The 16313-nt window shown below is 39.4% G+C and overlaps 1 protein-coding gene across 2 annotated transcripts in view; it reads left to right on the top strand.

The window, feature by feature from the left end:
* LOC121942933 (limbic system associated membrane protein) overlaps positions 1-16313 on the top strand; it is a 491834-nt gene that overhangs the window by 440637 nt on the left and 34884 nt on the right. For both annotated transcript variants that reach the window (XM_042486243.1, XM_042486242.1), the window contains one exon: positions 14830-14955. In XM_042486243.1, the coding sequence (XP_042342177.1) occupies positions 14830-14955 (126 nt within the window). The remainder of the gene's footprint in view (positions 1-14829; positions 14956-16313) is intronic.

Genomic DNA, 16313 nt, shown 5'->3' with positions numbered 1-16313 from the left:
AACCAGCTTAAACTGCCCCCTTTTGATGTGAAGGAGGAGCAGCTCTACTCCGGGTGGAGTCGCTGAGCTCCTCACCCTGTCTCTAAGGCTGAGTGCAGCCAGCCTAAGAACGACACTTTGGCCGCTTGTATCTGTGATCTAACTCTTTCTGTCACTACCCAAAGCTCATGAACATAGGTGAAGGCTGGAACATGGACGGACCAGTAAATCAAGAGCTTTACCATTTGGCTCAGCACCTTTTTTTTACCACAATGGAACAGCACAGTACCTGCAGCACTGCTGATATTGCACCAATTCTCCTGTCCATCTAATGCTCCATTTTCCTCTTATTCATGAACTAGACCCCAGGATACTTGAACTCCTTCACTTGGGATAGTAACCCACTTTGATGTAAACCACTCCAGTGCATGCTGGAGGTCATGGTGTGATGAAGCCATCAGAACCACATTATCTGCGAAGAGCAGAGATGTAATTTTAAGGTCCTCATAACCAAATACTCTCCCCCCAAGGGACAGTGACAAGGGACTACCCTGACATTCCTCCCCTGAGGCCAACACCCACTGAAAACACATTTGACTGTGTGTTTGACTTTGTGTGTATAACTGTGAGTAAAACTTTAACAATGAGAATACGAACACAGCTCTCGCTGTGATTATTCAAGGACTTTTCTGGCTGCGATACCCTATACCCCCGCTGAAACTCATACAGGGGACATATTTGTAACCTTTTATCAAGTCTACAAAGCACATATAGGCTGTCCCCAGATGCACATCAACAACAGCCTAATAATATCCAGAGTATTCAGCATCTCAGGATGGATCTCATCCACACCTGGCGCCTTGCTGGGTTCACGAGTTCCTCAAAATGCTCGTTTCAATTCTCAGCGTATTCCCTAGTCTGGCAGCTGTTTCACCTAAGTGTCATGTCATCCACCATCCCCTTTTCCTGATGATAATCTCAGGTCATACATTCGCTGTAACAAAATGGTGTTAAAAAAACATGCCTGAATTCAGTAATGTCAGTAATTCAGTAAAGAAATGAAAATCTTGATGTTTTTGGAAGCAATATTAAACTGTAAACCTCATACATTACTGTAAAATACTGTAATAAATTTAACCATATTCTAATGTTGAATTAATGTAGGATGCTGCCAGGAGTTTACCACAATTATACAGGAAAATCTTATTCAGTGACTAGTCTAATTACTTTAGAAATGTTGATACTTATGAAATGTACAAATGTAACATGTATGCATCTTATTTTGGTGACTTGGCTGCAAAGAACTGAAAAAAATATTAGTTGGACTGAAAAAAATCTGAGATTTATTTAAACCCAAGTAAATACTCATCTATATATTTTTTTATCCATATTTGTTGATATTTTTGCTTGCCTGTAGAAATATTTCACATTTGTATTACGTTCAGTTAAAATGATGTGCACTGACTGAAAAACAACTAAGTCAAGTTCTTTGATTGGAAGGTGATAATCCGCTGCCGGCTCAGAGGGAATCAACCAAACTGCATGTACATTTTTATCCCTGTATGTGCATTTTCGGAAGTGAATTCATTCATATACTGATTACATCGTGTCAGGTGGCTTGTACGCATTGATCCCGTTGCTCCTTTTGTCATTAGCATGAGAGATGTGAGAGTCCATCAACGAAGCTGCAGACTGAAATAAAGAACCTTTGGACCCGATCTCAGGTTAAAAGTTAATGGCTGCTAACCAAGGGTTCTGGAGGCCTCTAGTCTGGGGAGGGGTCTGAATTGTTAATGGTTACACGCACGCACGCACACACACACACACACACACGCACACACGCACACACATACACACACACAAACTTGCACTTTAATCTGGTGTAATGTAGCAAATGGAGGCAAATCAGGCAGTATTGATTAGTGCTGATTGCTGGTTTGACTTCCACCTGAAATCCTTGAGGGTCTTCAAGGATCAGGGGAATTACGCCAAAAGGCCATCTGAATGCCCCAGTAAGTCAAGCTGTAATTTGATAGACCCCTTTTAATGCCTGAGTGAGCAATAAGACACTATATTGTTGATTTGGATTTCTAGATTCCCTTTTAGTTTGCATAAATCAATAAGTTACTGTCTTGGTTTACTCGTGTTTTCTTATACATAAAATCTGTTTTTTCATAGAAAAAAATAAAATAAAAGCATTGCCTGTATAATAATAAATGTATTCAAACAAACCACCACAGTTCATTAGATTTAAATCATTTTGATTTAAATCTAATGATTATTATTCATTTAGATGCTTTATCATTCAATTTGAATAAGTGCAAATGATGAGTAAAAAATTAAGAATAAATGATGAAATCATAATAACGATTTTGTTGTTCTAGCTAACCCAGGAAGTGGTAATAAACAGTTGAAGAAATGGTACCTGTAGAGTGAAAAACAGGCATTGCATCCAAGATTCAATAACCTTGGATTTAGCTTGTCTGGCCATCTTTGTTTTTTTCTCATTATCATGAGCGGTATGATATTGTAAGCCTCTAAATCATCTGATGACTTGAATGCGAAATCTGCTTTACCTTTTTGGCAAGCTGTCCACACTTTGTGGATGCCGAGCTTAAAGTACAAAGCTATTGCTCCTGAGGAGGCAAGGGATTTACTGAGGTACCTCCGTTAGGCCAAGATAAGAATTACAGCTCATACGGAATATATAAACACACACATTTTTCACAAGAGCTGCCATTAGTTGGTTTTGTGAAAAAATACTATCTGTAGCATTTTCTCGTCTTTGACCCCCCCCTGGCTGCTTATGTTGAGCTTGTTAGCAAAACCGCTGCTACACCTTCCTACCATTCACTTCTGTTGTTTTTCCTCTTTCACTGCAAACACCAATTAAGTGCTCATGTGATTTACGAGTTGCTGCCCTTGCAAGACCCCCATTGGAGTATCACCTATCAACATTTGCTGAAAACCCATCTCCTTAATTAATCACCTTGGTACAGAGAGGTCTACATAGCAGGAATTGTTCTAAAATGCAGAAAATCTTCCTTAGGAAAAACACAAAGAAGAATTCCATTTTTTCCTCCTTTCTCTCTTCCATCTGTGCCTCCAGCAGGCCATTGCGTCTGTCTCATATCCGGTACTTCCTTTGAAACTTTCATCTTGGGTTTTTAAACTGCTGCTGCTGCTGATGGCTACGATTGGGATCGGGTGGAAGTGGTGTCTTCTTCTCTGTCATCATCTCTCATCTACCTTTTCTTCCTCTCTTCTGTTTTCAGCTAAGAGTGCTTAGGGTATGGGGGGGTGGAGGGGGTTTGCCAGGCCACTTGAGCTTCTTCTCCTGCTGAGTAACAGCAGCGTCAGCCCACTTCTCAGACCTATGCATTGTCTTTCCTTTCAATTCTGCAGTGCCAGGCAGAGGGAAATTAGTGTGTGTGTGTGTGTGTGTGTGTGTGTGTGTGTGTGTGCGTGTGTGTGTGTGTGTGTGTGTGCTGCAGAAAGCATACCCTGAGGTCTCAGATCAAATGAGAATGAGATCAGCGACTCTCCACATTTTGCATGTGCTGACGTGATTGCACAGGTAAATCATGTGTTCGAGAGTGTGTGTATGTGCATCTCATGCAGATGCATCTTGTCATTACAATGAGTAACAATGTCAACATGAATATCTGAGGGTATTAGCGGTGGATATTCACAATCAGTCACAAAGCATAGGGACATACTCTAAGCTACACAAAACAAATTGTGTGTTTGCGACTCTACCCTTTGTGTATGCATACAGGTGTGTGTGTGTGTGTGTGTGTGTGTGTGTGTGTGCGTGTGTGTGTGTGTGTGAGATTCGGTAATAAGACTACATATGACGGCTCAGCCACAAGGTTTAGCTTTAATCTAAAGAAATATTCTTTATCAACAGGAGCACATTGCAGACATTTGGAGATGTAGCACAGTGACTGCATTTTGCTCATTTCGTAGCTCTTTCCTTTGGCCTTTTTTCCTCTTTCAAAAGTCTTTTAGTGAGTCACGTTATGTGTAAGGGTTTAGATTTATCAGAAACTTCGATGGAAGAGTGGGTGTGTGTGCTTCTCCTTCTTTGACTCAAAATGGCCCAAATCCAGGGAAAAAGAATGATGATATTCTGGTCAAGATTCCCTGATTTTCATACTCTTAGTTTCTGCAATAACAGCCTTGTAAGCAGTGGGGCCCCCCAAAATCTTTTCATAGGGGTGATCAGATAGGGCCACTGAAAGTTGTTGGGTGGCACTCCAAAACGAAAAGCTATAACTGAATTTCATGAATTCTATTATGCTGGTGAGGTTTATGGGCTAGTTGGAAAAAAATATATAAAATATATATTTATAATATATAAACATCAAGAGTTAAGGAATAACATGCAGATATACTTTGTTTTTTTTATTTGACAGTTAACGTAACTAATTATCTGATATGCATTGGCTAATACCAGTACAGCTCACACTTTGAGTTCCAGACAATCTTTCAAAATACGCCTCTGTTTCTGCAGGACATGTATAGTTACATGCATACAGTCTTTACAGCGTAGGAAAAGCACTTCATTTTTAGGGTTACTTCTTTATATTAAGCCAACACAAGTCTGTGATTGGGTTAAGGAAACAAGAGCATGTGGTTCGGCTTAAAATTCACACGAAAAATGAACAGGGGAAAAATTCCAAAGTTTGTTTGACCCATTCACCATTCCTCCCACCATCTCTATCTCTCTCTCTCACTCTTTATGTTGCTGTTGTTGCTGGCGGCATTACAAACTGCTGCCTGGGAGGGATCATACCGCCGCCAATGAAGCCTCTGTGCATCCGTGTCTGAAATCCACATCAGTATCAGTATTTGACAAGTTGGGTTGTTGCCCTGAGAACTGATGCACTCAGTGCATACCATACCACCATGTGCTTGGTGTCTAAAACCGACATCACTGACAGAGCAGTAGCATTTGATGGGTTGGGAATGAGAACGGGCTGATCAGGGGGCCCTGGCCCGCCCTTGGATGCACCATTGCTTGTAAGGTCAAAGTGCCAAAATGGAGATACAGAAAAAGGCAAAAATCTTTTTCACAAAGAACAACAAAATACAACAGATGCTTGTTCAAGGCCACATTGTTCAGTTTCTGACTTGTGACAGGAGCCACCCTGGCCAACAGGGTGGGGGGAGCTTTGGTTGGTTGGTTTTGGGCTGACCTTTTTTCATCGAAAGCAGGTAATTGGCAGCAGAGCTTCCAGGCACTAAAAGCTAAAAGCTAAAGAGCTGTGAGTGCTTTCTCCTGATTATCTTCTAATGGTTTCAAATTAGCTGAGCATAATCGCACGCCTCTTCTTCACTCTCTGCTGCATCACTCCTCCAAATGTCACATTGAGAGCCAGCGGGGAGTAAATGTAGGAGGGAGTGAAATGAGCCCAAGGGGAGAAAAATACAAAACATGTAAAATGGTATACACTGAACCGATGACAGTATATATGATTTATTGCAGTACAATACTTTAATGTCTTTGATATAAAACATCCATATCTGTGCCTCTGTTTTTCCTGTAAAAGATATACTTCTCTTTAACTCCAAAATTTTCTTTTATTGTGACTCTGCCTCTTTATGTGTGTCCATAAAGTCACATGTATATAGTTGTTTCAACCAATAGTCTGCGATGGGCCGGGGTAAGAGAATGAATTTCGCAGTCAAAGCCCAAAGCTGTCGAGTCGTTTATTGTTTCCCGTTTGTGCTCCAAAGAGTGGAATAGAGTTTGGTGCAGTAAATCCTGAATTGTAATGAACAGTTTAACTTGAATATAAAGCAATCTGACAGAGTCCAGGTGGGCAAGGTTGCATATTACCTGCTGCCTTCCCTGCTTCTGTTCAAAGGCTAATTTCATGCTCAATATGCCTGCATCTGAGACAGACCAAGTAAAATTTTTGGCATATTTTTGATACATCAGAGAGCAGACCACCTGTGATTATAAGAAATGGAGAACAGAGGGGGAGAAATGCAAAGTGGGAGAGAAGGAGTCCTGGTTTATCCTGAATAAAGATGCAGGACTCTGGTTTGGTGGCAGATGCAAACAGCGATATAACAATTTGGTTATTTTCTGCTCCTAAACTGCACTTCAACACTTTGTTTTTCTTATTATGAAAGTGTTAGTCCAGTCTTGTCTTTGGTTGACAGTGTTGCTTTCTCTGTATCGCCAGTAAGAGACGATGCCTTTGTTATTTTTCTTGGCTGTAACTTGCAGGTCAAACCATTCTAGCAGTTTTGTTATGAGTACACCATGTTCACAGCAGCTCAGTTCACCCCCCCGTTCTGTTTCTTTTCTTAAATTGGACAAGACAATTGTGAAAGTGCCAAATTAGACATCTTTGTTTCGCTGAATCACATTTAGATTAATCTCAACCTCTTTGTCCTTGAAGTCTGTCTTTTTCTGAATTGCTCATTTTTCTAACAGCAGCTTAAGTCATACATTTATGCCTCGTTTCAACTGCATTGGTCAGCTCAAACGAACTCCACTTGACTTGTCTTCGCCCAAAAGCTTTACAATATTATTTTGCCACCATAGATAGTATGCTGTCAATATAGACTGTATTCTAAGCTGATAGCCATCACCACGCCACATGAATCTGCTGTGACATCATTCTTAAGGCGTCGCAACAGGTGATGCTCCATCCGGCTCTCACTGGATTCTTTCATTGGTAATGATTTTAGTGATGATCTCTTAGCAGTTGATGGTCTGCAGTGTTTAATTTCAGATCAAGATCAGCCAATATACTTTAAAGTATTTGCTTATCTTGCTTGGAACGTCGACTGAGATGGCCACAAAGAATGTACCATGTACCAGATACTATCCACAACTTTTGCCCATGGAAAACCATAAAATAATGGTTCCAAGTTGAGTCGTATTGAGCTGTGCTCTACCATACAGAAAAATGAGGCTTTAGGCTACTGTTGCCTTTTTAAGCATATTGTTACTATATATGGTAAAACAGGGACACTTCTTGTTGTAAATGAGCATGTTTGTGCACAAGCAGATGTGAAGCAGGTGGGATTTACCATTGCTCATGGCTGACAGTCATTTATATGCATGTATGATAAATACCGACTGTCTTCTTTGTACTGGCAGCATATATTAATAATAACTGGATCTATGCATGCTTTACTTTTTCAATCCTATCGCCATTTGCAAGATATAAACATTAGTTTTGGACCATTCTGCAGAACATAACAGTGTTTTAGTTGTTGGTTTTTTGTTGTCTTTGTCAAGTTTTTCTTTCTGCATATCTGCACATGGCAACTACAGTATTGTTAAGAGGAGAGATTGTTGTTATGAGGAATGTGATCTTGGTTGACACATTTAGGCTTGGATCAGATTAGAGAGAGATTGTAGTTACACTAAATAAAATGCAAACGCTAATTGAACATCCTTAACGATGTTCAAGCTCTGGTCTGTATCAAAATTGGACATGCCACTTTTCCCTTTTCCCTTTCCCTTTCCCTTTTTATAATCAAGCTCTACTTTTATGCTTCAGCCATAAACTTAGTGACTTTATTTGCATTCAAAGTAAGAAAAAAAATCAAAATATAAGTCAATTTATTTTTATAGTGCATCAGAAAATGCTTGGTGGGCAACCAAGCACCCACAACCCAGACCACATTTGGGCCACTTGCTGTAAATTAGGTATAACTGCTCTATGCCATTGCTGTCCACATGTTTACATATGGGGCTTACTACATTCTGTGTTGTTATGAAATAAATTACATGCACATAATTCCTAGGGACACTGGGCTGGATTTGATGCATCACTTTGGTGAACAAGCACAAACTGAATTCTTGGATAAAATACACACAATTGCAGATTTACATTCATTTAAAAAAAAAAAAAACTCACATTGATGCAATTATAGCAAGAGGCAATAAAACACTATGTGCTCTGCTGGAAAAATTAATTGGTGATTTTAGCCATTATCTGTCACCCACAGCTGATTTTAAACTGCATGAAAGCTTTTTACCTTAAATTAATGAATCTCTGCAGCAACCTGCAGGTTACAGGACAGGTCCTCCAAATTAAAAATGTAATGGTGCAAACCCATTACCCACAATAACACTACGGGGCCTTCACTGTCTGTTTTTTTTATCTTTTTTTTTATTAATGTTGGTGAATGCTTAATAACTGCTTCAAACACATATATTAAGTACTTGCACTATTAATAGCAAAGTCTGATATGTGTAGCCCCACCCAACCTATTGATTTGGGAGGTTTTATGGTATATAATCATTTTGAAGACTTTTTTGGAAATATTACAAGGCAATAGTTGCAATAAGGGGTGCATATAAATATAACCAGTAATGAACGGAGACTGATTAATCCTGCAAAAATTAGAAGTTTATTGCTTTCCACAGCCTCCATTTCTCCCCATAGTGAATAATTTGTCACATGTCCGTGTGAGGAAGGAAGTGCCTGTAGCTCTCTCTCTCTTTTTCACTCTCTTTTTCTCTTTTCTGTGCAGGCGTGCAGCTAATGCACAAACCTACAAACACAAACACATTCCCCCCTAATTACTCTTGCTCTCTCTGCTCTTTCTCACTCTCTCTCATTCTTCCTTTCTTTGAAGTTTGAAATTAGAGTTGAAAGCAAGGTCAATGTATTTATAACATTTTCATCAGAGATTTATTATTCTTGAGGAATTGGAAAACCCAAACCAAATAGAAGATTGTTAGCCGGAGAGGACATGACGTTTTGGTTGTTTTTTTTTCCAAACCTGATGAGGAAAAACGCTCCTGTACACTGTAGCTGCTTATATTTGCTCATGAATGGAAATGAATTCTACTTTGGGGAGCGTATGAGAAAAAAATGAAATCAAAACAGAATAACTTCCAGAAATAAAATCCTCCAAGGTGTCGAGGTCTGAGAGTACATCTGAAAGTGAGTGTGCGCCTTGCAGAAGGTGTTGTTTAATATGAGTGTTTTTTAGCCCATGTCTGTGTCTATACCATAATTCACACACAACCATGCCATTGGGAAAACATTAGTGCAGTGTATCTCTGTGGAATTCATCCATCCTGTAGTTGCAGGCATAGAGTGCTTTTCAAAGAGATGCCCTTTCCCACATTGTTCCTTGAAGGTTGACCTATGATTACAATTCAGCACCCCCCTTTTTATTGCTGACAGCTGGACACCCGCTGCTTTATGGCCAGAAGAGCCAAAATGTCATTCACACTTCTTCCCTTCACTATTGTCTTCCTTTAGTCATCTCCTCTCCTTTTTCCACTTCTCTCCCCCATCTTTTCTCTTCCCGCTCTCCCCATTTATAGAGGTGACAGGGTTATCAGAGCAGTTCTTTCTTACCCCAATCCATTTTTATCTATGCTTTGCAAGGATTAATTCTCCAGTCGGCATCCTACTCAGCCAATCAACTTCCCCACCCCGCTTTGCTTGTTTTTTTGAGGTGAAAAAAAGCCAATTGGATTCTTTGTCACCTCAATCGAGTGTCTCCGCCCCGGCACCCCCACCTCCCTGCCACCCCTCTTCCATCTCCCCATATCTGGAAGACACATCTTCATTTTGTCTTGGTCATTTGACTACAGCAATAACTGTATGACTTCATTTAAAATGCTGTTTGGCATGATTGTGAAAGTCTTGTCAGTTGGTATTAGAGAGATTGGTTACTTGGGGATTGTGTGTGTGTGTTCGGTTTGTGTCTGTGAGAGAGAGAGAGCGAGAGCAAGAGAGATGTTAGTTGGGGGGGAAGCTGTTAGTGATGCTGTACAGAGACAAAGCTTCAATAATAACCTTGCTGGAGAAACAATCTGAAGGAGACAAACACTGAAATATTGTTTCTTAGAAAAACATGGTCGATACTGAGGAACGGGGCAGCTTCATTTCAATTCAACACCGCAACTGCTATCAGATTTAGATAGCGTATGAATTCCCACATGATGCCGCTCTCGCGAATGTGTTTACAACTTGGAACTCTTAAATGCTATCAGTATAAATTTTCAATATGTGGAGTTTTTTTGTTTGTTTGTTAGTTTCACAGTCAGCTAGACAAACAAAATAACCTTAATGGTTTTTGTGGAGTAAATGAAGATAAGTTTTTAAAGCAGCTTTATATAGGCACAAGAATTTAAGGTGTAAAACTGGAAACGTGCCTTGAAGCCCTGCTGGCATGGATAACACCCACAGTGGCAGTACAACTATTATTGTTTTTATAGTAGAGCCAATGAGTAGCTTTACTGGAGCAGTTGGGGTTTAATTGCCCTGTTTATGGACAAATTGACAACAGTTGTTGAGAGGTGGCAGAGTCTTTTAAGCAGGTAATCCATGAGCTTAAAAGTTTACTCCCCGACGCTGCTTTTTGTGTTTATTATTTTGAATGATAAATAAAAGTAAACTTGATGTGCAGAGACTGGTATTGTAATCATGGCTGTTTAATGCACTGCCATGTATGTGCAGATCAAAGCTGAACACGATGGAATTATTTTATGCAAGAACTGACATCTTGGCACATATTTTCATCTCCTAAATTCACACTTCAAGCTGAGTGAAGTAACGGCAGATTTCTAAATAAACGTAGATTTGTGTCTACATCTTGATTTTTTTATGTCACGTTCAGAATATGAAGTGCTTTTTACCATATTCAGATGATAAATACAATTTTTAAGCTTGTAAAGGCATGATGACAAGCTAGCAGTGAACTCTTGTCAACTGCACTCCCCCTTCCTCATTTATCTATCCCTGGAATTATGAATGAAATGGATGTGGATGGATATGCACTTGTATAGTACCTTTTGAGTCCAGCCTTCTAGCTGTCTGATCACTCAAAGTGCTTTCACATTCACACACATTTTCATATGCTGGTGGCTGAGGCTACCCTACACGGTGCCTGCTGCTCAACTTAAACAATCACGCACACTCACACTCCGATAGCACAGCCAGCAGGAACAATTTGGTTTTCAGTATCATCCCAAAGGGCAAATCGTCATGAGGACTTGAGGAGCCAGGGTGGATAGACCCGCTGATCTTCCGATTTGTGGATGACCCGCTCTACCTCCTGAACCACAACTGCTTGAAAGGCTAAATGTTATGGCAACAAGGCAGGGCCCAGGACAGTGGCTTTTTGTCTAATTTCAAATAAATAAAGTTTTCAGTATATAAAAACCTCTTAGAACCCAGCAGGTTGCCAATGGTGACTACTTTAGCTAATGTTGTTCTAAGCACATCAAAATATAACATTAAATATTTTAACTTTTGCCAGTATGGACATTAACACATAGGTAGCTCAGTTATATTCTTAACAATTCCATTGCTCAGTTAAATTTATGGAAATGTTTAAGTCATACAGGTTTACAGGAAACGTAAACAAGAGACTTGAAAAAAGTGATGATTCCCTAGCAGTGATTGTGTTCCGACTTAAATGTTCATGAAAAAAATTAAATAATTATAATAATAATCTAATCTTGGATATCATAAAATGAATCCAATTTATAAATATTGTCAGAAAAAGTCAATTTCTAACTGTATGACAACATGGTTTGTTAAACAGACAACAGTTCCTCCAACATAAATAATATTTTCTTGTCTCCATGCACTGCGTTGTTGGGTATGCATGTTTTCATTACCTGGCTAGCCACAGAATAAAGTGTCCCTTAGCTTTTCTGTGGATTTTTCAGTCAGGGACAGCCCCTGGCATGGAGCGTATGCTCAGAGTTTGGAAGGTCAGTGGGCTTTGTCACTTTTGTGACCACCGCTCAGTGACAGTAATTACAGAATGTGACACATTTTACTTGATATTAGGAGTGCAAAAATAATACTGATATCATTGGAAATCAAGAAAAATTTCTCTTACTAACAGTGTTATAAACAAAAAATATGCTCCAGGGTCAGTATGACTGAAAATGATAGTGCAAGTCAACTTTAAAGTCTGCATGCTCACTGATGGTTAAGAAAGATCTCTACCTCACTTTAAGAAACACTAGAAACAGCCTCAGGCACAACCCTGATGAAGGCAAAAGCGCCCAAAACAATTGTTGAATAAAGCATGGTGTGCTCAAGACAAGTTGTTTGATGTGTTTTAATTTTTAAGAAATGCTTTTAAATTATCTATCACAGCCCAATCAGGATTTCAAACACGAGACCCAGATGCATTATTTAAAATTTGGTGGTGAAAAAGCTCCCAAAATTGCATATTATGTAGGCATTCAGTTAACTGTTTATGGACATATTACTAACACATTTTATTTTCTTCTTGACTTTAGAAATAGTAAAGAATTGACTGTGTGTAGATAAAGGTGCAGTGAATAATATAGATTGTAAAGTCTGTGTTGACTGTTTGCAACATCTCACTGGGTAAGCTCAACACAAAGGCAGGGTCACATTGCATGCACAACAGAAAGACAAGTGATTTAGCAAGCTTTTTCTTCACTTTGTGTCAAACTGCTGCACATGGATATTTGTGCATTATTTATAGATTGACTTTGAATGACAAGCTGTGAATGTGCTCGAAACACAGCGGCCGATGAATTCAGATCAAGAGTTTATTATACGTCTAGTTTAATTTGGTGAACAACCTTGAAACAAACAAAGCCAGAGGAGATCAAAAGTTAAAAATGTTTTGACTTAGCTAGAATTCATTGCAAATATGCATGTTCATGATTATGTGCACTAGCACAACATATCACAAAGTCAAGCATCCCATATAGAAGATGGAGTTATGTGACAGTGCCATAGTTTGTTTATAGCCCAATATTAGCTTTTTGCTTCTGGTGATTGCATTTATGCCTCAAAATCCTAAAAGGCTTATTCTTAATGCAATAATCCAAAATCCAATTGAAAACTGTCTTTGGCTTTTTGTCAAGGGAACCAGGTCGATGGTAACCTCCCAGCTGGCACACAAAAAAAAAGTAATATCTGTTCTACTACATAGGGTCAGCTACAGTGAATTATTCATAAAAGCATTCTAACCAAAAAATTCATTGGGCTGTCAAAATGTAAATTTTTCTAAAACAGTTTTGAAGTCCATATTGAAAACGTAAAACAGTTCTTACCAGATTGTCTTGATTAGGAATCAAATGACAGCAAAAGAACGGCATGGGACTAGCATAAAGTGGACATGTCTGTAGAGAGGAGACTATTTTCATTCAGATATCTTGAGATCAGAGGCCAAGGGACTCATGTTAAATATGACCATGCTGTTTTTCCATTTCAAAAATTTAGCCTCACCTTGAAGCATTATTTCGCCCTCTACCTGAAAAGCTGGAATGGCCATGTTAATGGTCTTCTAGTTTCATATGATACCAGAACATCTCTGTACCTTTAAATGTAGCCCGCTGCAGCCTCTTAAAGACAGGAATGTCAGCCAGTGATTCATAAAATTAAAAAAAAAAAGCATCATGTAAGGGCTTTACTTGCATCGCAAATAATGTGTTAATGCTGACAGTCTAAGTAATATGTAACGGCTTCCTCTTCCTATCCAGCTTGGATCCATCGCTTGGATCGCCAATAACAACATGCCAGGATGGCTTGCAGTCAAACTTGATAAATCATTTTCTTCATAAGAAACAGGGCTATTGCTGTGTTGATTGGCCCTGAGATAGAAGTGGTGTGGGAGACATTTAAAGTATGGATGGTTGGGACACAGATGTTTTGCGAGGGATAATAGGGTTAACTGAAAAGCTACATTATGGCCCGAGTGTGTGCAGCCCATAGAAGTGCAAACCGGACACGCACGCACACACGCGTGCACACACACACATACATTTATGCATATTTGAAATTAGTTTAGTAAATCTGCTTATCAAAGTTAAAGTTACTCTTTTATTTGCCCGCATTTTTCATGCTCCAAAATTTATCATATTCCAAAGTCATTGATCATTATTTGTATTTCTCGCCTCATATCTGTATACGATCCATTATCCAAACCACTTCACCTACACTTTGTGGAAACAGTGATGTATGCTCTCTACATCCTTCATGATTGATTGCATCTTTGCTGCTGACTCGCTTTAAAACAGACTGTACCTTCTTTATTCATCTGTTTTTTGCCAGAGTTAAGGATTCTCCCTCCCCTCTCCATATCTCTGGGTTTGTTTGTGTGGGAGTGAGAGCTGTAGAAGTGAGGAGTAGACGGGGATCACGAGGCAGGGCGATCATTAGACGCCGCGTTGGCTCCATGTTACTTTGAACATCAGTGTCACATACAGACACATGAAAAGATTTTTGATAACACCGCTAAGTTTTAATTTGTATATTAAAGCCCGCTTTTCTGAAGGTATGCGTCTGAACTCAGAATCAGAGCCAAGCGTCTGGTGGGTCCCCTTATGACAAGAGGAGCAATCTGTTTTCATGAGCTTAGGTCCCGAGGCATGAGATTAAATTACTTATTTGGATCCTGGGTTGGAAAAGTTTACTGTAAGTACCTCTGAGGGCTATAGCAGTGGGAAAAAAGGTTATCCAAAGCTTTTCTAAAACTCTTCCTTTCACAGAGAGAATCAAGGTCAGCTTGTGTTTGCATTTAAATCTCTGTTTACAGCCAATGGTTTATCTGAAGAGATGGCAATGGATGTTATGGGGGCAAAGCAGCTGGAATAGACCAGAGCATTTTTCTAAAACGGAGAAATCTCTGATATTTTGTTGAGTTGCAATGTGTTACAGAAAAAGTAATAAAATATTGCTCTCAAGTGGTGTAAAAAATGAGCAAAATGCCATTCCGACCTCTTAAATTTCAGACTTTTCAGTAAGCTCTTAAACTTGACCTGTGTTAGATAAAATACATTTTTGCTCCTCATCTATTTTCACATTATAAATAGTACCAATCGTATTAACCTTGATGTCATTCCTCTTGTGTCCCCAGTTCCAGCCAACATCTACAAGGTGTCAGAAGACATCACAGTGAATGAGGGCAGTAACGTGACACTCAGTTGTTTGGCCAGTGGCAGGCCGGACCCTGCAATCACCTGGCGGCTGCTCAACCCCTCAGGTAAGAATCATCCAATCAGTGCTCATTATCATTTGCGTCAGTCTAGATGTCTGGCCAGTGGTGTGCCAGACTTTTTCCATCATCTAAATGCCAGGTTGTTTTTTCTCTTTTTTAGTCTCTCTCTCGTAGAACATCAACATGCAAATTAGTCAAGAAAGGTTTTCCGATTTTCGTCAGTAGCTCTCTCAATTTTTTTCAGAGACTTCAAATGACATTTTACCTGGACCACAGTGTAAACAACCACCTTTTCAATTTTTTTTAATGTGCCAATAGGTTTTTCAGTTGTTAACATAAACACTTCCAACTTTAAATTCATCTGTGCCTCCTTCCAGTAATACACGACCTCCAGTTTTAACAGTTCAACCTTCTTCTTTAATGGTCAATTTATTTAGATAATGGCTATAGTTGTGTGGTTTTCTTTTGTAAGTTTTTAAACTCATACACATAAAGATGAGAAGTATAAATGGCAGTAAAAAGCACAGAAAATGAACTTACTGTAAAGATTACAGGCTATCAGCTTTGCGTTAGTGAGGGCATGCTTATCTAGCCACAGAGTGAGTATCTTATACAGTAGCTATTCACGTATGATAGCCATGTTGATGTTTGCACATGCTATCAAAGTGTGTACAGTTGGCGTGTTGGTACATCTCCCCACATGTTTGTTCAGATAGTGGCGATACTGATGCTTTGGGGTTTAATCCAATTTCTGAGGAAAGAATAACGTCTCCCACTGCTGATAGTGTGATGGATGGAGATGCTCGAGTTGACAACATCTCAGTTTGATCAGGGTGCCGATTGAAAGCTATTCTATTTGTATGTCTTCATCAATTACTTCATCAGTTTGTCAGCACCGCAGACATGTTTCATCAAATCTGTCTCCTGCACCTGGGAGCTGAACAACTTGGATGGGTGTATTTGCTTCTTTTGTCTGTTTGCATTAAAGAAGAGTGATCTGTTCAGCTCAATCCTGTGCACTGTATGGATCTGACTGGCTGCTTTACAGTAGTGTGGTAAAAGCTCCCATTCAATTTCTTCCTTTGAATCTGAACTTGAAACCCTGAAGGTTCTGGTGTCTCTCTGTAGGTAAAGCTGCTTTGCAGGTTTATACAGCTTTTGTTCCAAGAATATGGATGGATATGTGGATATAGAGGAACAGAAAAAGCAATATCCAATACAAGATATTTCAAGCTGCGATGGACTGGGTCTTACTAACTACACCTCTGCAAGTTTTATACAATTTCAGCCATGAGGTAGCTTTTCTTTTTTATTATTCCCTGTCTCTATGGTATGTCGAGGAAGCAGTGGGCAGACCACCTTAACAAGTCTTTGTTCTTTCCTGAAACAGTGTGACAGAGGGA

The sequence above is a fragment of the Plectropomus leopardus genome, chromosome 5, assembly GCF_008729295.1.
Source record: "Plectropomus leopardus isolate mb chromosome 5, YSFRI_Pleo_2.0, whole genome shotgun sequence".
Classification (NCBI taxonomy): domain Eukaryota; kingdom Metazoa; phylum Chordata; class Actinopteri; order Perciformes; family Serranidae; genus Plectropomus; species Plectropomus leopardus.
The sequence above is the reverse complement of the archived record's forward strand: the minus strand, read 5'-3'. Positions and strand labels throughout refer to the sequence as shown.